Raw genomic sequence first — 21,752 nt, forward strand, 5'->3', positions numbered from 1 at the left:
CTCTCGCGCTGACTTCACCTGCATGCCGTAATTGGAGAGGCGTAAGTTTGCACTCGCGCCACTTAGAGCCGAGATGTAACGAGGAAACGGAAAAAAACCCTCCCGCCGAGTCGCCGCTTCAGCCGCGGTTCAGACGCCGCGGCGACGCGAGAAATAGATTTGGGTTTGTTTACTTGTTTACCTTGTTTTCTCCGCTTGTTTGTTTGTTTGATTGTTTGGAACGAGTGATAGAAAATAGTTTTCAGCTTCTCTAAAGATAAAGAATTCGGCGAGTGATGAGCGAAGAGTGAAGAGTAAAGAGCGAAGGCCTCTGCGAATAAGCTAATCTATAAGATTAAAGGAATGTCGGAATGTTTGATTAAAGGAAATTGGCTTTAGTCAAACATTCACCGAACATTTCCTTTATTTTATTCTTCTATTTCTGTTTTCTGTCTATTTTCTCTGTTTTCTGCAACCTTGAGATGAACAGGTCTTTTCTCTTAAAAATAGAGGAGCTTCAAATGACTGATATAAAAAAAATTCTGGTTGCATAAAGAAGCATTTTGTAACCAAAAATCACTCAAAAACCCGTAGTCTACTAAAGTCTTGTGTAATTATTTTATTTATGTTATGCCCATATTTGGTACTCTGGGTCTAAAGCTTGATTTTCAATAGTGGAATGAATGAAGTTTAGAAAAAAAAATCACCTCTATTTCATTTAGTGCTATTCTAATCGTGCATTTACCTCAGGAGTGCTATTCTAATCATGAATTTACCACAGCATTGCATCATTTTTGGTTGCATAAAAAAGTATTTTTTACTGAAAAAAAAGTTTCTTTATGCCATCACCAACATTTTTTATATTTTTTATATTTTTTTATATCTCTGGCAGCACTCAAAAACACATAGACTACTGAAGTCTTGTGTAATTATTTAGTCCTTGCTATAGCCATGTTTGGCACTCTGGGTCTAAAGCTTGATTTTCAATAGTGGAATGAATGATGTTTTTTAAAAAAAAATCTCATTCAGTGCTATTCTAATCGTGCATGTACCTCAGCAGTGCTATTCTAATCACATATTTACCTAAGCAGCGCAATTCTAATCACGAATTTACCTCAGCAGTGCTATTCTAATCACGAATTTATCTCGGCAGAGCTATTCAAGTGCTATTATCTTTACCTCAGCAGTGCTAGAATACCTTTAGTAGTTTATTCAATCAAATTGGAGGCGAGTCTTAGGGAGTTTATAGCATCTATGAAGTCAGTGCAGTTTTGTTTTACCGCAAAATCTCACAGCACCTCACGCTTCCCTCTGCTACTGACAACTTTTATAGAGATGCAGATTTTATTTTCCAGAAGGACTTGGCACTCTGCCCACACTGCAGAAAGCACCAATTGGTCTTAGTTACATAATATTCAATTTTTTTAAGACACTGATTTTTGGGTTTTCATTGGCTGTAAGCCATAATCATCAACAATAAAAGAAATAAACGCTTAAAATAGATCACTCTGTGTTTAATACATCTGTAAGTGTAACTTCATTTAGTAATTTATTTATTCATTTATTGAGAATCTGGGATTGGGCCAGAATGCCAAATATGGTTATAACAGCACATCTTCATTTTTAAATGAGTACTTTTTTGGCCCAAATGTTACGTCAAAACCATGCTTTTGGCTGCAGACAGTAAGACAGTGTTTATCACTGATCTGTGGTGAGATTGTGTAAACTGAATCATCAGTACAGCTGTGCCTGGCCTGATTCCAGATCAGCACTGAACAGCAGTGAATCTAATCTGGTCTGAATCATTTGATTACACTCGCTGATCACGCCGGTTTGGAGAGTTTGGAGGCAATAATCAGTACAAACATGAAGTTACAGAAATGAAGCAGCACTTTTATCAGTGCCAGCTGCACCCATCCACACACTCTTACCACTGTATTCAGACAATCAGTACAAATCATCATGTTTTTCTATAAATTAATTTCTAATTTTATCCCATTTTTCTCCTAATTTAGCTGGTCCGATTGTCCCATTCATTAAAGCTGCTACTCAGCTGTATACTCAGCTGTGATCCCCAACACCAGGAGGGTGAAGAATAGCACATGCCTCCTCTGATACATGTGAAGTCAGACTCCGCCTCTTTTTGAACTGCTGCTGATGCTGTAGCATTGCCGAGCAGCATCACAGCGCTAACGCTCGGAGGAAAGTGCAGCGACTCTGTTCTGATACATCAGCTCACAGACGAGAGGAGTGATGAGGGGAAAGAGCGCCATCTACTGTAACCACCCAGAAAGAGAGCTGGGTCAATTGTGCTTTCTCAGGGCTCCGGCAGCTGGTGGCAAGCTGCATGACCAGGACTCAAACAAATAATCATAATTTTTAACTCAATTGCAAGATATTCTCAGTGCCAGCTGGCAGAAATCCATACCTAGCTGCTTACTGCTGGTGTTTTTTCCGTCTCCTGTTTAGCACTTCGTTAGTGGTCAATGTCTGATGACGAGTCTGCTCTTGGCTGGTAAAATGTATAATTATAATAACACTGCTGAGGTAAATGTATGATTAGAACAGCACTACTGTGGTACTTTTATTATTAGAATAGCATTGCTGAGGTAAGTGTATGATTAGAATGGCACTGCTGAGGTAAATGTATAATTAGAATAGCATTTGCTTTGGTAAATGCATGATTAGATTTGCTCTACTGAAGTAAACTTATGATTAGAATAGCACTGCTGTGGTAAATGTACAATTAGAATAGCACTGCTGAGGTAAATTTGTGATTAGAATAGCACCACTGCGGTAGAAGTGTGATTAGAATAGCACTGCTGAGGTAAATTTATGATTTGAATAGCACTGCTTAAAGTAAATGTATTACTAGAATAGGACTGCTGAGGTAAATGCATGATTAGAATAGTACTACTGAGGTAAAGTTGTGATTAGAATAGCACTGCTAAGGTAAATTTATGATTTGAATAGCACTGCTGGGGTAAATGTATGTTTAGCAAAATACAGTCAAGGTAAATTTACTTTTAGAATAGCACTGCAAAGGTAACTATATGATTAGAATTGCATTGCTAAGGTAAATGTATGATTAAAATAGCATTGCTAGGGTAAATGTATGATTGGAATAGCCTTGCTGAGGTAAATGTATGATTAATATAACACTGCTGTGCTAAATGTATGATGAGAATAGCGCTGCTGGGGTAAACGTATGATTAGAATAGCACTGCTGGGGTAAATGTATGATTAGAATAGCACTGCTGTGGTAAATATATGATTAGGATAGCACTGCTGAGGTAAATGTATGATTAAATCGCACTGCTGAGGAAAATTTGTGATAGGTAAAGCACTGCTGAGGTAAATTTATGATTTGAATAGCACTGCTGAGGTACATGTATGATTAAATAGCACTGCTGAGGAAAATTTGTGATGGGTATAGCACTGCTGAGGTAAATTTATGATTTGAATAGCACTGGTGAGGTAAATTTATGATTTGAATAGCACTGCTGTGGTAAATATATGATTAGGATAGCACTGCTGAGGTAAATGTATGATTAAATCGCACTGCTGAGGAAAATTTGTGATAGGTAAAAAATTTAATTAAAATAGCAATGCTAATGTACATTTGTAATTAGATTAGCACTGCTGAGTTTTTTTAAGACCAATTGATGCTAAGAACACGACTGGAAGTAGAAAAAGAATAATAAAAATGAAGAAACACATTTACCTGTTAATGTTCTTACAACAATTTCCACAAGTACAAAACAGGGCAGATTCAGATGGAGACGAGATTAGAGGGTCTTAAATATGGTTTGAGAAGCTCTGGATTGAAGCTCTTTAGTAGTAGAGCTGTCGTGAGTCCTGAAGCTTCAGCAGTATGTCCTCAGCTCTGTGTGTGAGGGAAGGGTTGGAGGTGGTAATGTCACACAGTGAAGGGTGTGGAGGAGAAGCCTGATGGACGTATTCATCTCCCTTCATTGAGCTCATTATTGCCTCTGTGTGTAATAACCGTTCCTCAACTACCCAGCAATTCCGCAGACCAGCCCTCGTTCACTTAATTCAGCAATTATCCAGCCGCTGACGAAGGCCAGGCTCCGGAGTCAGGGCCAGAACCTCCAAAAACATCATTTACATTCACAAACGCAGAGCGGCCCTGAATAAGTGCTCCGATTTAATGACTTCAGCTTGAAGGTCACTTATCAGCGGGATACTTTTAACTGCGTCTGTAATTCAGGCTCCCTCAGAAATCTGCTTTTACTGGTCTGAGCTTCTTTCTGAGGAAGACGGGACCGACCCAGTCCGGCACTTATGAGTCACCCTGAGTCCTAAAGAGGCTAAATATGTCAAAGACAGGCTTTAAACTCAGATTTACACTCAACAAGACGCTGTTTGTGCTTAACCAGATAGCATGAAGAATCACCCTAAGAGTAGCTGATGTATGGCAGCATCGGCCATGCAGAATTTGGACAAAAATGGTTTATACTCATCATCCAGTGAGTTAGAACAAGTAGCTTAGGACAATTCCCATATTATACTCAGCAACCGGGGTGTTGACACAATCAGCTTGATGCAATTCACTTATTATACTCGGCAACTGAAGAGATAGCTCAAGCAGTTTGGGTCAATTCCTGTATTATACTCAGCAACCGGGGTGTTGGCACAATCAGCTCGGGCCAATGTACTTATTTTACTCAGCAGCTGGTGTGTTGGCACATGCAGCTTAGGCAAATTCCTATATTATACTCGGCAATCAGGGTGTTGGCACAAGCAGTTTGGGCCAATTCCTATATTATACTTGGAAACTGGGGTGTTAGCACCAGCGACTCATGCACTTTTCCATTTTATACACAGCAACTGGAGTGTTGGCATAATTTGCTTGGGCTAATTTCTTTATTATACTCAGCAACCGGGGTGTTGGCACAGTTAGCGTGGGCAAGTTATTTTATTATACATCGCAACCGGGGTTTTGCCACAGTCAGCTTGGGCCAATTTATTTATTAAACTTAACAACTGGGGTGTTGCCACAGTCAGCTCATGCACTTTTCCATATTATACTCAGCAACCGGGTGCTGGCACAATCGGCTTGGGCTGACGCACTTATTATACTTGCCACCCGAAGTGCTGGCACAGTCGCCTTGGGCAGATTCCTATATTATACTTGGCAACCAGGGTGTTAGCACAAGCAACTCAGACACTTCTTCATATTATATTCGGCAACCAGGGTTTTGGAACAAGCGGCTCAGTGCGATTTCCATATTATTCTTAACAACCAGGGTGTTAGCACAATCAGTTTGGACTGAATCATCTATTATACTCAGCAACTAGGGGTTTTGGCACCAGCGACTCAGGCACTTTTCTATATTATACACAGAAACCGGGGTGCTGGCACACTCAGCTTGGGCTGATTTTCATATTATACTTACCATCCAGAGAGTTAGCACAAGCGGTTTGTGCCAATTCCTTATTCCTACATTATACTCAGCAACTGGGGTAGTGACACATGCAGCACTCAACTAGAATCGAGTTCCCATAATGCACCTCTCACAGAGGACTTTTTTCTTTCCCATATCCTCTTCACCCAATCACCCAAACCACCAACTGTTCTCGCAGTCTACATCACCTGAATACTGGAACGTGTTTCAACTGTGTTCTCTGTATCTACCTGTGTATAAATACCCCTTCAGGTTTTCTCTCACCTTGCGAAGTATTGCCAACACTCCAGGCATTGCATGTTAATCATTCCTTCTTGTTTAAGACTATCTGTTACAGATCTCTGATTGTTAATTGTCTGCTCTTGTTGTTTCCCCTCATTTTGGGTTGGTTTCTATTGGTCCTTGTTATTGAGTCTTTGGGGCTTCTTTTTTTAAACCATTGCCAACGTTGCCAAAGTAAGGGGTCTTCCAGGACTATGGCTGTGTATCAACCTGGCAAGAACCTGGCGAAATGATACCTGATACCTACTATGATACAGGTATTACGATTCAATATATTGCAATATATAGGGATACTGTAAGCAAGATATAAAAAATAACATTTTACGATAACTGTCATAGTACAAAACACACTATCAATTTAGTAAAATCTGGGTAAAAATCTGCTTTTTATCCAAAGAAAGGTTTTTGTAAACTTTGAGTACAAGTGTTTTTATTGAATTTATGATATTGCACAGTCAGACTGCTGTAGATTCTGCTGAGACATGATGTTTTATTTGTCTCAGGGATTCATTATAAATGAGTACAAGCCTGAAAGACGGTAAACATCTATTGTATCTGCCAGGCTGGAATTTGTTCCTTGTCCTTTCCTGTCGAAGAAAAGCCTCCTTACTTTTCTCCTCACTGCTGAACATTTGCATCTTCGGGGGCGAGTGGATGAAGATTGAGATTTGACAGCGCGGCCGGACAAATTTAATTTAGCATTGTGTGTATCGAATTATGCTAAGCGAGCTCCTCATCGCGGATCGCGAACACGACACAGGACGATCTCGCTTTGACCTTGTCAGGAATCTCGCCGACCTCTGCACTTTTCTGCACGTCTGTACCCACTGTGAACGCCGCGCTGCACCGGAGCTTCTGATGTCCTGAAGTTTTATTCAGTTTCATGATATCAGAGTCTATTTTTAGCTCTCAGTCCTGTGTGTTGTACGCTTCTGGTGAACTCGTCTAGCTGAGTATTTGGGAATGTTCCTCTCAGACACGCAGGAAATATCACACTGAATCAAAAGAGCAGAGCACATCCAGAGTCAGCGAATACTGAAGCGGGAAAAACTCGCCCGGAATACAGCGTCAAAATTCTCTTAAGCTTGTACCTGAATAAACACCAAGTTTTCTATACATATATCTAGCAGAACTTTTGTAGACTTTTGTACCTTGACTCTCTGGCAAATGCATGAACTTAACCTACTATATACAGCTCTGGAAAAAATTTAAAGATCACTTCAGTTTCTCTGATTTTGCTATTTATAGGTTTATGTTTGAGTAAAATGAACATTGTTGTTTTACTCTACAGACTACAGACAACGTTTCTCCCAAATTCCAAATAGATACATTTAGAGCATTTATTTGCAGAAAATGAGAAATGACTGAAATAACAAAAAAGGCGCAGAGCTTTCAGACCTTAAATAATGCAAAGAAAACAACAAGTTCATATTCATAAAGTTTTAAGAGTTCAGAAATCAATATTTGGTGGAATAACCCTGGTTGGATTTTAATCACAGTTTTTTCATGCATCTTGGCATCATGTTCTCCTCCACCAGTCTTACACACTGCTTTTGGATAACTTTATGCTGCTTTACTCCTGGTGCAAAAATTCAAGCAGTTCAGCTTGGTTTGATGGCTTGTGATCATTCATCTTCATCTTAAATAAATTCCAGAGGTTTTCAGTTTGGTAAAATAAAAAAAAAAACATCATTTTTAAGTGGTTATTTTTCCGGAGTCATGTAAAGAACTTGAAAATCTTTGCCTGTGTAAGATACATACATTGGTAACTCTTTGCAATAAGGGTACATTAATTAACAGTACTTATGACTAAACTCCTTCTAAAATAACTCCTTTTAACACAGGTTAGAATATCGTATTTTAACACTACAAGGCACACTTAAAATCCTTTAATTTTCCCCAAATCTTCAGTGCACCTTACAATCCAGTGTGTTTTATGTATGAATTCTACCAGTCAGAAATGAGCTTTCCCTTTCCATATGAACTGTTTAAGGGCTCTGTCACTTAAATTATGCAAATTAGCTATTGCTGGCCACACCCCATGTTTACACTGAGCTTATGTTTACCACACACAAACAAGCTAGTTCATGCTTAACTGTGATAGAAGCTCAAAACTCATTATACATATATCTCCCTCATCTGCTAACTTGCCACGGATAGTAGGTACAGATCCCTCGCTCAGATGAAGTCTGCTGGCTAATCCTGCTATGTACTGTACTGTCTAAGGTTCTCAAGCAGATAAAGGCTTTGGAATTTTTTTTTATCTATTTCCAAAGCTCAGTTTATAGTTCCATTGCTGCTTATTAGAGCTAAGCTGTTCACCAATGAACTGTCTTTTTAATTTCTAAATTTCTCTCAATTTAGCTAGGCCAATTGTCCCACCTATTAAGCTGCTACTCAGCTGTATATTCCTCATCAAGTGATGCCTCAATGCACTTTTTGCTGAGTTGCATCACAGCGATAACGCTCAGAGGAAAGCGCAGCGACTCGGTTCTGATACATCAGCTCACAGACGCAGCCTTGTGCTGATCATCATCACCCTAGGACTAATGAGGGGAAAGAAGAGCACTATCTACTGTACCCACCCAGAGAGAGCAAGACCAATTGTGCTCTCTCTTAGGGCTCCGGCAGCTGATGGCAAGCTGCATGACCGAGATTCGAACCAACCAGCAATCTTCCGATCATTGTGCCAGTGTTTTAGACAGCTTGACTGGACCTTAAGAACCTGTAATGTACAGTATATATACAGAGGCTGGACAATGAAACTGAAACACCTGGTTTTAGAGCACAATAATTTATTGTGGTGACGGACAGTTCTGGTGGAAACATGAGAGTTGAGGTGTACATTGAATTCTGTCGTGATTTGATCAGCCGTGGTTTTATGTTTTTTGGATACAATCCGGGTTAGCACCCGAACGTCCCTTTCAGACAACTTCCTCTTACAGCGTCCACAGTTAATCCTGTTGGATGTGGTTGGTCCTTCTTGGTGGTATGCTGACATTACCCTGGATACCGTGGCTCTTGATACATCACAAAGACTTGCTGTCTTGGTCACAGATGCTCCAGCAAGACGTGCACCAACAATTTGTCCTCTTTTGAACTCTGGTACGTCACCCATAATGTTGTGTGCATTGCAATATTTTACCCTGCTAATTGAACCTTCACACTCTGCTCTTACTGGTGCAATGTGCAATTAATGAAGATTGATCACCAGGCTGCTCCAATTTAGCCATGAAACCTCCCACACTAAAATGACAGGTGTTTCAGTTTCATTTTCCAACCCCTGTATATGTGTATATACTGCTGAAAACTGCATTTATTTGCTTATTATTTCAGTCTGCAGAGTTCATTTCGGAGCAGAGCGTGGAGCTGCTGCTGGTCATCACTCGGGATGGCGTAGTCAATCTGGGCAAATGGACTCGCTGCTAAACGACGTGGCACACGCAGCGTCCTTCATAGGAAATCAATGCATGATTATACGTGCAATAACCATTCATTTCCTTCACATTGCCCCGGCCAATGTTTCCTGTCTATATCTCCTCACAGCCACACAACTACACATTCACAAAAGCACACATTCACAAAGCCCTGCTATCAATTAAGCTCCTCCACCGCGCCGCCTGACAGCGCCGGTACCCGAGCCCGCCTGATCACACACTGTGAACGGCAATAAAAGAGCAGCGGCGTGAATTATCTGCACAATTTACCTCTCAACATGCATCAGCGACCTCATACAATAGCCTCACGCGCTGGATACAACACTGCTGTCCTAAAAATACTGAACACTCGCTGCGCTCTCCTCTCGCGTAATAAGAATATGGATTAACATTCCCCTGATTCTGTGTTGCATGATGCCCATAAACGTCCCAGAGTCTCTTATTTACGCCTCTCCTCTCGCCATTCCGGCTAATTATTATTGATTAAGCCTATAAAGTATGGAAGCTGTTGTACACCCTGTGCAAGGTGCGTTATGATGTTTATTGCTATCTTATACCCTGCAAACAGACTAGTTTCACGCCTTGTAGCCATGCCGTTAAAATAGCAAAGTTTGGAGTTTGCATGCCTTTTACTTTTCCCGTCGTTACGATAGCAAAGACACACTGACACGCCCTAAATCAAGCTGCATTGTTCACAAATTCGCCTATATGTCACTAAAATAGCGCCTTTATAGTCCTATTTTTATGTTTTTAAACTTTATTCACTTTTTCTATCTGTATTTGTAGTGTAATCTGACCACAACTGAGGTCCAAACCATCATGCAAACTGAAGCATCGCATTTGTGCATTTTCCTATTACAATGAAACTGAAACACCTGGTTTTAGAGCACAATAATTTATTGTGGTGACGGACAGTTCTGGTGGAAACAGGAAAGTTCAGGTGTACATTGAATTCTGCCGTGATTTGATCAGCCGTGGTTTTATGTTACCAATCAATAAACCAATCAATAAACACAAATTATTGATTTAGTATATGATGTTACATTTATGATGTCTCATAAATGTCTCTCTTTTTGCCATTGAGGCTCATTATTATTGATTCAGCATATGATGTATAGAAGTGCGTGTCATAATTAAAGATTGATTATGTTTTAGATTAAAGCAGCTTCCTTGTCAAGCTTGGATACACCTAGCAACCAACAGCTACAGGATAGCAAAAACCTTGACAACCACCCAGCAATGCCATAGCAACCAATGGCTTTCCATATCAGCCACATATTAGCCTAAAACTAAATCTCAGCCCACCCTCTAGAACCGGCCCTGGTCAGCGCTGTGGTTAACTGGAGCTGAGCTGTAGGTCTGGAGAACGAGAGCGAGTGCTGAGGATCAGGAGGAAGGACCTGGCAGGCTGGGACAGAAGTGACGGGACGCTGGCGGTTCAGGTTTGCTGGGCTGGAGATGATGAGTGGGAGCGATTAAGGGATCAGCAGTAATGTGGTGATCCGTCACTCCGCTGAACCTGTTCAGGGCTTAGTTAATTCCTCAAATCAAGATGAGCCTGTCTCCTGACGCCGCCGGCGCCGTGATGGAGGAGCAGCTCTCAGGGTTTCAGAACACGCAGCCTGTTCACACAGTTCCTACAAGCTTTAGTGCTGCCTCTGCAGAACAGAGTACTGTAGAAACAGTACTGGAGATTCAATAAAAAACAAGACTTTTCTCAACAAAAGTTTACTAAAGCAATCAAAGAATTAAGCCTTTCTCAGTGACTGTCACGTCCTCGCCCTGTTCCTGTCTTGTCTCATGTCTCTGTGTGTTATCCCCACGTGACCTGTGCCCCTCTGTGTCTCCTGTCTCAGTAGTTTTCCACCATGTGTCTCATTTGTAGCTCCGCCCCTTCCCCAGGTGTTTCCACTTCTAGTGTGTTTCCTGTTCATATAGATAGATCCCCTGTGCCACTTTGTCTTCGTCGGTCTTTGCACCTTCACCTGTCGTTTGTCTCTCTCTGTGTTTCAAAGCTTTTCTCAGTGTTTTCTTGTCTCCTATATCCTTAGTCCCTTGTTTCTCGTTTATTTCTTGTTTTCTCGTTTATAGTTTATTCCCTTGTATATGTATTCCCTGTTTATTTATTATCATTATCTCTAGTTGGTTTAGTTTTTGTTCTCTGGTTTGTTTTGGTTATTGGTTATTTGTGTATCTTTGTTTCGTGTTACTCGTTCCTTGTTTCTTTGTTTATTTATTATTTATTTAATAAATAATTTATTTCTTACCTGCTTCTACGTCCGCCTCCACGTCTTCCCTGCACCCTTTTGTGACAGTGACTACTATTTGCAGACGATATATTGGTGCAAAATAATTGTGATAAACAACATGATTTTCATTTTTGGAGCATTTTATACCAGTAATATAATAATTACACAATCGCATAATAATGCTATAATAATTGTGTTCGATTTTTTAAACAGACCAACAGTACACCTGCATATTCACAATAATGGGTGCTATTAAAGAAGGACAAATTTAATGAGGTCACGTGCATATATATTATTTCATAATTCAATAATGCTATTGCATTTTTATTATGGTTGGAATGGTGTTGCTATGTGGAAGCTGTCTAACTGGTTGCTGTGGTTGCCTTAGCAGCTTCCTAGTAACACATTAAGAGCTCCCTAGCAACACCTTTGCAACCACCTTAAATATCAGAGCTCAGTTGCTAGATAGATGGTTGCTCTGATATTCAAGGTGGTTGCAAAAGTGTTGCTAGGGAGCTCTTAATGTGTTACTAGGAAGCTGCTAAGGTGTTGCTAGATAGATGGTTGCTCTGATATTCAAGGTGGTTGCAAAGGTGTTGCTAGGGAGCTTTTAATGTGTTACTAGGAAGCTGCTAAGGTGTTGCTAGATAGATGGTTGCTCTGATATTCAAGGTGGTTGCAAAGGTGTTGCTAGGGAGCTCTTAATGTGTTACTAGGAAGCTGCTAAGGTGTTGCTAGATAGATGGTTGCTCTGATATTCAAGGTGGTTGCAAAGGTGTTGCTAGGGAGCTTTTAATGTGTTACTAGGAAGCTGCTAAGGTGTTGCTAGATAGATGGTTGCTCTGATATTCAAGGTGGTTGCAAAGGTGTTGCTAGGGAGCTCTTAATGTGTTACTAGGACGCTGCTAAGGTGTTGCTAGATAGATGGTTGCTCTGATATTCAAGGTGGTTGCAAAGGTGTTGCTAGGGAGCTCTTAATGTGTTAATAGGAAGCTGCTAAGGTGTTGCTAGGTGTATACAATGGTACTATGGTTGCTTAGGCATTGATAACCTGCAGTCTTTGTTCTTTATATGCTGTTCTTTAGACGTTGCTGAGTGGCTGCTGTGGAAATGGTTAGTGTTGTTGTGAGGAACTTTGCACAGCTAACATGTTTCCTACTGGTTGATGTGGTATCCAAGGTTGTTGCAATGGTGTTGCATGGTGGTCGCTATGGTATTTTTGAAAGGGTTTCTGTGGTGTAGTTTCAAAGTAGTCTTGTGACTGCTGAGGGGTTGCTATGTGGTTAGTTTAGTAATGCACTGTATTTGTTGCTGTGGTATTGCTGGGTGGTTGCTTAGGCATTGCCATCCAGTAGCTGCTGGTTGCTAGATGTTCTTGGGTGGCTAATATGGAAAAATGTTGGTTGCCTGGGTGTTGCTGTAAAGGTGGCATGATGTACCAGGTGAGTATTTTCAGGTGTTTTCCCGGAAGTGGTTGGTGTAAAAAGGTTTTAGTATGCAAGGCCTAAATCACAATACACTATTAATATTTATTGATCAAGATTAGTCAAAAATGTTGTTGCAATTAATATAATTGTTATATATACAATCATTCTTGAAGTGATTGACAACACTAATATATATTATAATATATATTATACACTAATTATATTGTGTTTATTTAACACGTTCTTTTAAGTTTTACTTTAATTTCACTCAATGTTAAGAGCTTAGAAAAGAATTAAAAAGTGTAATTAATCAAAGAATTACTGTATATATCTGTTTTGATTAATCTGTTTACGGTGTTAACAGCTGGTATCCAAAAGCAGTGTGTAAGACCGGTGGAGGAGGAGAACATGATGCCAAGATGCATGAAAAAACTGTGATTAAAAACCAACCAGGGTTATTCCACCAAATATTGATTTCTGAACTCTAAAAACTACTTTATGAATATGAACTTATTTTCTTTGCATTATTTGAGGTCTGAAAGCTCTGCATCTTTTTTATTTTTGTTATTTCAGACATTTCTCATTTTCTACAATTAAATGCTCTAAATGAGAATATTTTTATTTGGAATTTGGGAGAAATGTTGTCTGTAGTTTATAGAACAAAACAACAAAGTTAATTTTACTCAAACACAAACCTATAAATAGCGAAACCAGAGAAACTGATTCAGAAACTGAAGTGCTCTCTTCATTTTTTACAGAGCTGTATATATTTAATTACACCTCTATTGTGTAGTTAACAATTGAGAAACATACGAAAAATCAGATTATGATTTGATATGATATGATGAGTTTTCTCTTTAGCTCTATAGAGTGTAATCTGAATAATTGCAGCAGGATTAATGATTTATTTCGGCTCCTGATTTAAGTGATTTAAAGTAATGTGTAATTTCCCCGTCAGAGCTCTAATATGAATGCTAATGGGGTTGAAGGGCGAGGAGAAGCTCAGGGTTAATTATATTAAAGATGAAGGAGAGTGAATTAGAATTAGGGCTGCTGGCGTTCAGGATCGACGTCTTTATTCCGGAATGGACCGGAGCTTTATAAAGCCAGTAATTCTACTATACTGCTGCTGGTGGTGGAGCTGCTGGTGGAGCTGGTGGTGGTGGTGGTGGTGGTGGTGCTGCTGCTGGTTGGTAAAGTGAGGGTTAATGCACTAATTTGAGGCTTAAATCTAAACTGAGCTGATGTGAACGGAGCTCATTTGGGTTCTTCTCTGGACCCTGATGCTCTAATGAAGAAGTTAACCTCGTTAATAGATTTGTCTCGTTAAGAATTAAGGTTATAATGAGCTGAATAAAGTGAATTAGAGTATAAGAGCTGGATATGTGCTGCTGAATTAAGGGTTAGAAAGGTTTTAAGTGAAATAGAGAGATTTTAATTTCAGACAAAGAGTCCACAGCACTTCATATATATATATATATATATATATATATATATATATACAGAACCAGTTTCCCACATAGTAAATGAATAGTAAAGTGATTCCTACTACGAAGGAACACATAAGGAATCATGTAGTAACTTAAAAACAGTGTTAAACAAACCAAAATACTCTATGAAGAAGCATTAGGTGCTCTTATCTGGGGAGCTGTTAACTTGCAGTTTCTGAAGCTGGTTACTCTGATGATCTTATCCTGTACAACAGAGGAAACTTTAGCTCTTTCTTTCCCGGGGCAGTCCTGATGAGTGCCAGTTCCATCACCATCCAACAAGTTCTTTGATGGTATTTGCAGTGACTGCATTAAAAATACTTTTAAAGTTCTTAAAATTCTTCTTTTCAGATTGACTGACCTTCATTTCTCCTTAAATGATTTTTTTTCTTTTCTTAGTTGAGTAGTTGTTGCTTCTCATAACCTGGATTAGAACATTAATCGGTACCACTTTAAAATAAAACTACCTTTATAAAGGGTTTATAAATGGTTTACAATTAGTTTATTAATGCTTACTAATTAGGTTGTAAATGTCTTAATAATCATTAATAATCAGTTATAACACATACGTAGAAAGGGCAACAATGACCTGTTGTTTGCCAAATAGTGAACCCACAGCCACCTATACTGTTGCCCTTTCTACGTATGTGTTATAACTGATTATTAATGATTTTTAAGGCATTTACAACCGAATTAGAAACCATCAATAAACTAGTTGTAAACCATTTATAAACCCTTTATAAAGGTAGTCTTATTTTAAGGTGGTACCCATTAATCAAATGTTCACTATTCACTGTATACCTGTAACTTTACCTCTTCACTACTTTACTTTAACTGATGCTCTCAAACACTTTATTAAGAGACAAGAAACTCAAGTAATTAACTCTTGATGAGTTCAGCACAGCTGTTAACTGAAAGCCTATATTCCAGGAGACTCTACCTCATAAAGCTGTTCAAAGATGTTCAAAAGTGTCTAATCTAAGCAAGAGGTGCTACTTTAAGGAATGTAAAATATAAAACATATTCTGGTTTGTTTAACACTTTTTCTTCATAGTTCAGATGATTTTAGTATTAATCTACAATCTACAAATGGAGACCCATCCATCTATACCTGCAATAAGACTTTGCTCTAATTCCCATAATTCACATAAATCACATAAATCACATTGCTATGACCACACTGTCAAGATAACACATCCTAAATTATAGTTACACCCCCTTGTTTTTGGTTGCATTCGGCCATGTCTTTAGAAAGTTTTAGTAATTTATTAATAGTTTATAAAGCCCTATTATCTGGACGGGATTTGTTTCTCAGGGAGACGTCTGTGAAAAATATTTCACACTTCTACTCAATGATAAAACTCCTGCATCCGGACTGCAATTGAAAAAACAGTGGACAGTGGACAAATAGCTATTTTATTAAATGCGAGGAGACGAAACTTAGAGATGTGGATCCGGACGGGACTAAAATTACCGGAGGACCACAGCAAATGCGAATTCAGCGAAAAACAGTAGTTAATTCAGCCTGTCATTTTTTTTTTGAGGACGTCTGAGAAAAACACGCACATGGTCTTTCTGCATGGGAATAAAATCACAGAGGAATCAATCATAAAAGAGAAAATCACCCCAGAACCCCCTGAGATACTAATCCCATCCAGATAGGGCTTTATATCATGAGAAATCAATGAAAATCGAGAATTCTCCATTAAGAACAAGAGGTTAGTGCTGATTAAGAGCTGCTTAACCAGCTTTGCTTACCAATATATCATATTTTTTTACTTGGATGTTCAACCTTTCAACCACCTTGACCATCAGAGACGAGTTTAGACCAGTTAAGATCTGAATCCAGCTGGTTATTTGATGTTGGGTTTGGCGTTGAGTCTCTGATGGTATGTTAGGTGGAGCAGCTGATGGAGCAGATGGTGTTGTCTGGCTAAAGGAAGATGTTTGATGGGTGTGAAGAGCTGTGCTTAATTGCATGTCCAGTCTCTCACCCATGTTGGGTTGGAGAAGTGCTGGCCTCTTGTTTACATGTTCTTCCGCCCTGAAGACCCGTTACATTACCCTGAACCTGAAAACAAATTAATGCAGTCTTTCTGCATTTGTGGTGATGTTTTTACACCTGTAGTTGCTTTCTATGGTTTGGATCAGTTGATGAGTTCGTTTACTTGCTTTTTTGGTTTGTTTTCACACAGGCAAAAATCTAAATGGACCAAAATGTGACTCAACAAACCCGCAAGAACGTTGTCTCCTCTAATTGGTCATCTAATAAGTTGTCTGGCATGAGACCATTAAAATAAATACACGGGGTTGGACAGTGAAACTAAAACACCTGTCGTTTTAGTGTTGGAGGTTTCATGGCTAAATTGGAGCAGCCTGGTGGCCAATCTTCATTAATTGCACATTATTGCACCAGTAAGAGCAGAGTGTGAAGGTTCAATTATCAGAGTAAGAGCACAGTTCTGCTCTAAATACTGCAGTGAACACAACATTATGGGTGACACGGTATCCAGGGTAATGTCAGCATACCACCAAGAAGGACCAACCACATCCAACAGGATTAACTGTGGACGCTGTAAGAGGAAGCTGTCTGAAAGGGATGTTCGGGTGCTAACCCGGATTGTATCCAAAAAACATAAAACCACGGCTGATCAAATCACGGCAGAATTCAATGTGCACCTCAACTCTCCTGTTTCCACCAGAACTGTCCGTCACCACAATAAATTATTGTGCTCTAAAACCAGGTGTTTCAGTTTCACTGTTCAACCCCTGTATACGGTGGTTTTAAAAATAGTGTTACCTCTTATACTGTTATACATTGAGATTTTAAGTGATAGACCACAGAATGGTTTTCAAAATTGTAATCAAATAAAAATCTAAAAAGTGTGATGTGCAAAAGTATTCAGCCCCCTTTACTCTGAAAGTCTAAATAAATTCCAGTGCAATCAATTCCCTTCAGAAATCACTTAATCAGTAAACAGAGTCCAGCTGTGTGTAATTTGGTCTCTGATGTGTCTTGCGTTACGTTATGATGGGTTTATGATCTAGTGCAAGCTGCTAAACTGGAATACTGGATTGACCTCTGATTAGTCTGTTCGATATCCGATGGGTAAATGACATCAACATCGGACTCAGTATCAATACTGGATCAGATCGGACCAGTCTCTAAATGATAGAACTATCAGTCAGCATTTGTTTTGCAATATTTGAATAACATGCTTGGAAATCTCTTATTGGTGGACTGTAGAAGTGAAACCATTGGCAGACAAGTGGTCCAGAATTACGTATTACCCAGTCCTGAATAGCTATTTCATCTTCATTAAAAAAAAAAAAAAAACATGTTCTTTTAAAGTTAATCTATGGAGATTTCTCTCCTGAAAACTGTTTATTTGGGTGAGCCAAGCTTCGGTTTCCAGATTTCCACTAAGGCTGAGTGCAGCAGCATTAGCATTAGCAGCTAACAGTAAATGCTGCCCGACAGGCTGAGGAACCCTGAGTGTTCCACAAAGTCAGGGCGATATTAGCTAGTGCTTCGTCCCACGTAGCTTGTTTTAATACAGTAAACACGCAGACTACAGGCTGATAATACTCATCTCTGAACAGTGAAATAGCTAGCACTTAGCACTGTTTAATTGTTAATGCTAATGCTGATCCAGCAGTGCTAGCCAGGGTTAGGAACAGGTTACAGGTCAGTAATACTCACCTTTGAATGGCGAAAGAGCTATTAGCGCTTAGCTCGGTTTGGTTTTAAGGATTTTAAGTGCGCCTTATATTGTAGAAAACACGGTACAGTACACAGCTCAGCCTTCCTGGGTAGATAATAACCATAAATATAAAATATAAATATAATAATTCTCCTTTTCTCTTTGTGTTCTGCAGTTTGTCCCGGCACTGACAACAAGCTCAGCACCCTGTCGGATCTGGACCAGCAGTACCACACTCTGCGCAAGTTCTACGAGAACTGTGAGGTGGTGATGGGTAATCTGGAGATCACCAGCATCGAACGGAACCGCAACCTCAACTTCCTCAAGGTGAACTGCATGAACGTAAAGTACACTGAAGTCTAGAGCTGAGACAATAGAGCACTGAGTGGTTTATTGTGCCACTATGATTGAGAGATCATCACTAGTTCGAATCCCAGTCATGCAGCTTGCCATCAGCTGCCAGAGCCCTGAGAGAGCACAGTTGGCCCTGCTCTCTCTCTCTGGGTGGGTACAGTAGATGGCTCTCTTTCCCCTCATCACTCCTAGGGTGATATGGATCAGCACAAGGCTGCATCTGTGAGCTGATGTATATGTTGTGGCATCACTAGTGATGGGGGTATACAGCTGACTAGCAGCTGAGCTAAATCAGGGGAAAAAATGGGAGATAACTAGTAATAAAACTAAAAAAAAAGACAAAACCATTAATTCATGCAAAAAACATCCACCATGTTGTTAAATTTGCATTTAGTGTACTAAATTACACACAGCTATACACTTTGAACTAATTAAGTGACTTCTGATGGCAGTGGATTGCACTGGATTTTATTTAGGGGTTTTAGAGTGCAGAGGGGGCTGAAAACTTTTGCACATCACACTTTTCAGATATTTATTTGGTAAAAACTTTGAAAACCATGTATAAATTTCATTCTATGTCACACTAATGCATTACTTTGTGTTGATCTATGACTTAAAATCTCAGTAAAATACATTTAAGTTTGTGGAAAAGTTCAAGCAGTATGAATACTTTTGCAAGATACTGTATAACATTATAGTCATTATAGCTTTTAGAAAAATGTGTTTTGGGGAGGGGGGAGTAGTGCACTACAGGATTCTGTGGTTCGGCCTGAGCTTTAATTACTCTATTTTTTTTTTTCGCTTACATTACTTTTACTTTTATACTTTTTAAGTAGTTTTGAATACAGTACTTTTACAGTACTTTTACTTAAAGAGTAAAAGGCTTGAGTTGATACTTTAATTTCTGCAGAAGTGTTTTAAACCTTAGTATCTATACTTTGACCTACCAAGTAATGAAAAGAGGTATTTTGGTACCTTTGTATATATGAGCATGGTTTATGGTTTTTAATACTGTATCAGGCAGCGTACTGTTAGATTGATAATTTTATGTATCCAATGGCGGTCCAGCTGTTTTTCCTATTTTGCTTCCAAGTGTGGAAATGTGGAAATCTGTGTATGTGAGGGGGGTTGTTAAATCTACAGTACTGCTGAATATAAAACAGCACTTATTACCTGCTGGAAACATAAACACATCTTTACTTCTCAAAGTGAACTACAGGCCAGATGTGCAGTAAGTGAATCAGCATTTATCCCCCTGCTAATGATCATAAAAACACACTATCTTTACCCTGCGACTCCCACATCTCACCACCTCCTCCTGCTCACGTCCCGTCATGCGATGATAATTACAGCATTATCATTTTCACAATAGAAACCATCAGCGTTCTCATTAACCGCGGAACCATTAACTCACCCGTTATCCATATGCTCTGTTTACTGAACCGTCCGCCACGCAGGATTCCTCCTTTCATATATATACTCTCAATAACCCTGTAATACCTGCTGTTTCTAATAAAGTGGCCACAGTTAGTGAAAACACATAGTAGTAGTACTATAATAGGTGTTTTTAATAATGTGGCCAGTGAGTGGAAGCACACAGTAATAGTACAATGGTAGGTGTTTCCAATAAAGTGGCCAGTATGAGGAAAGTAGGTGTTTCTAATAAAGTGGCCACAGTGAGTGGAAGCACACAGTAATAGTACAATGGTAGGTGTTTCCAATAAAGTGGCCAGTATGAGGAAAGTAGGTGTTTCTAATAAAGTGGCCACAGTGAGTGGAAGCACACAGTAGTAGTACAATAGTAGGTGTTTCCAATAAAGTGGCCAGTATGAGGAAAGCAGGTGTTTCTAATAAAGTCTCCAGTATGAGGTAAGTATGTATTTTTAATAAAGTGGCCAGTATGAGGAAAGTAGGTGTTTTTAATAAAGTGGCCAGTATGAGGAAAATAGGTGTTTCTAATAAAGTGGCCAGTATGAGGAAAGTAGGTGTTTTTAATAAAGTGGCCAGTATGAGGAAAATAGGTGTTTCTAATAAAGTGGCCAGTATGAGGAAAGTAGGTGTTTCTAATAAAGTGGCCAGTATGAGGAAAGTAGGTGTTTCCAATAAAGTGGCCACAGTTAGTGGAAGTACAGAGTAGTAATATTATAGTAGGTGTTTCTAAAAAAGTGGCCAGTTGGTGGAAGCACACAGTAGTAGTACTATAGTGGGTATTTCTAATAAAGTGGCCAGTATGAGGAAAGTAGGTGTTTCTAATAAAGTGGCCAGTTGGTGGAAGCACACAGTAGCAGTACTATAGTAGGTGTTTCTAATAAAGTGGCCAGTTAGTGGAAGTACAGAGTAGTAGTATTATAGTAGGTGTTTCCAATAAAGTGGCCAGTATGAGGAAAGTAGGTGTTTCCAATAAAGTGGCCAGTATGAGGAAAGTAGGTGTTTCTAATAAAGTGGCCAGTATGAGGAAAGTAGGTGTTTCTAATAAAGTGGCCAGTTCGTGGAAGCACACAGTAGCAGTACTATAGTAGGTGTTTCTAATAAAGTGGCCAGTTAGTGGAAGCACAGTTGTAGTACTACAGCAGGTGTTTTACAATTCTCCTCCACCAGTCTTACACACAATTTTAGGGGGTTAAGTTTGGTTTGAGGGCTTGTGATCTTATCTTAGCTTATCTTTTTTCAGAGCTGTATGTTACTTTATTCATTTATTGGGCTGCAGGTAGAGCTCAGTGCTGTTTAAGGCAGTAGGTTGTCTCTGATTCGCTGGCTGCTGAAAGACTGAACTGAACTCTGGGTTTAACAGCAGAACCTGGTTGTCCTGGTTGATCCTCTTCAGCTCCAGACTCTCAGATCTTCTCTACAGCATCACTAAGACCCATAAAGCTTTAGGTGACACTGAGAGCAGAGCACGAGGGGCGGGACTTATCTCTGACCTGATCTCAGCTCTTCTACACCTCCTGAATCTGCAGCGTTAATTTAGTGTAAATCAGTAATCTGTTCCTGTGTGTCACAGAGGATTTAAATTAGGACAAGGTTTCTTCTAATTAACAAAGATTCATTTTAAAATAAGATATTTAGCTATTTTGTGGGTCAGTATTTATATAATATGCTAAATAGTTATATAAACTATTGTATACTTAATCAATGATACACTCGAGGTTCGTGCTATAACATGTAATATAGGCAGAGTATAGAGTAGAGAGTTAAAGAGGAGGAGAAAATATGATCTGATTGGATATAAAAACGCCGCCAGTTAAAATAGTTCCATTGCTGCTCTGTTTGTAGCTGCGCTGTTTGGTTTGTAAGCGCTGCATCGTTGCTAGGTTACCTGTATGTGGTGGAGTAATACATGGAGAGCTTCGGTTACAGTGCATTACCGGCTGATAACGGTACTCATAGAACACCTCTCAGCC

At 39.4% G+C, this 21,752-nt stretch overlaps 1 protein-coding gene across 1 annotated transcript in view; it reads left to right on the forward strand.

Annotated features, from left to right (window-relative positions):
* LOC125785907 (receptor tyrosine-protein kinase erbB-4-like) overlaps nucleotides 1–21,752 on the forward strand; it is a 253,364-nt gene that overhangs the window by 118,356 nt on the left and 113,256 nt on the right. The window contains exon 2 of the mRNA XM_049470118.1: nucleotides 18,173–18,324. Coding sequence (XP_049326075.1) covers nucleotides 18,173–18,324 — 152 coding nt within the window. The remainder of the gene's footprint in view (nucleotides 1–18,172; nucleotides 18,325–21,752) is intronic.

This window comes from Astyanax mexicanus, chromosome 21 (assembly GCF_023375975.1).
Source record: "Astyanax mexicanus isolate ESR-SI-001 chromosome 21, AstMex3_surface, whole genome shotgun sequence".
NCBI classification, from domain to species: domain Eukaryota; kingdom Metazoa; phylum Chordata; class Actinopteri; order Characiformes; family Acestrorhamphidae; genus Astyanax; species Astyanax mexicanus.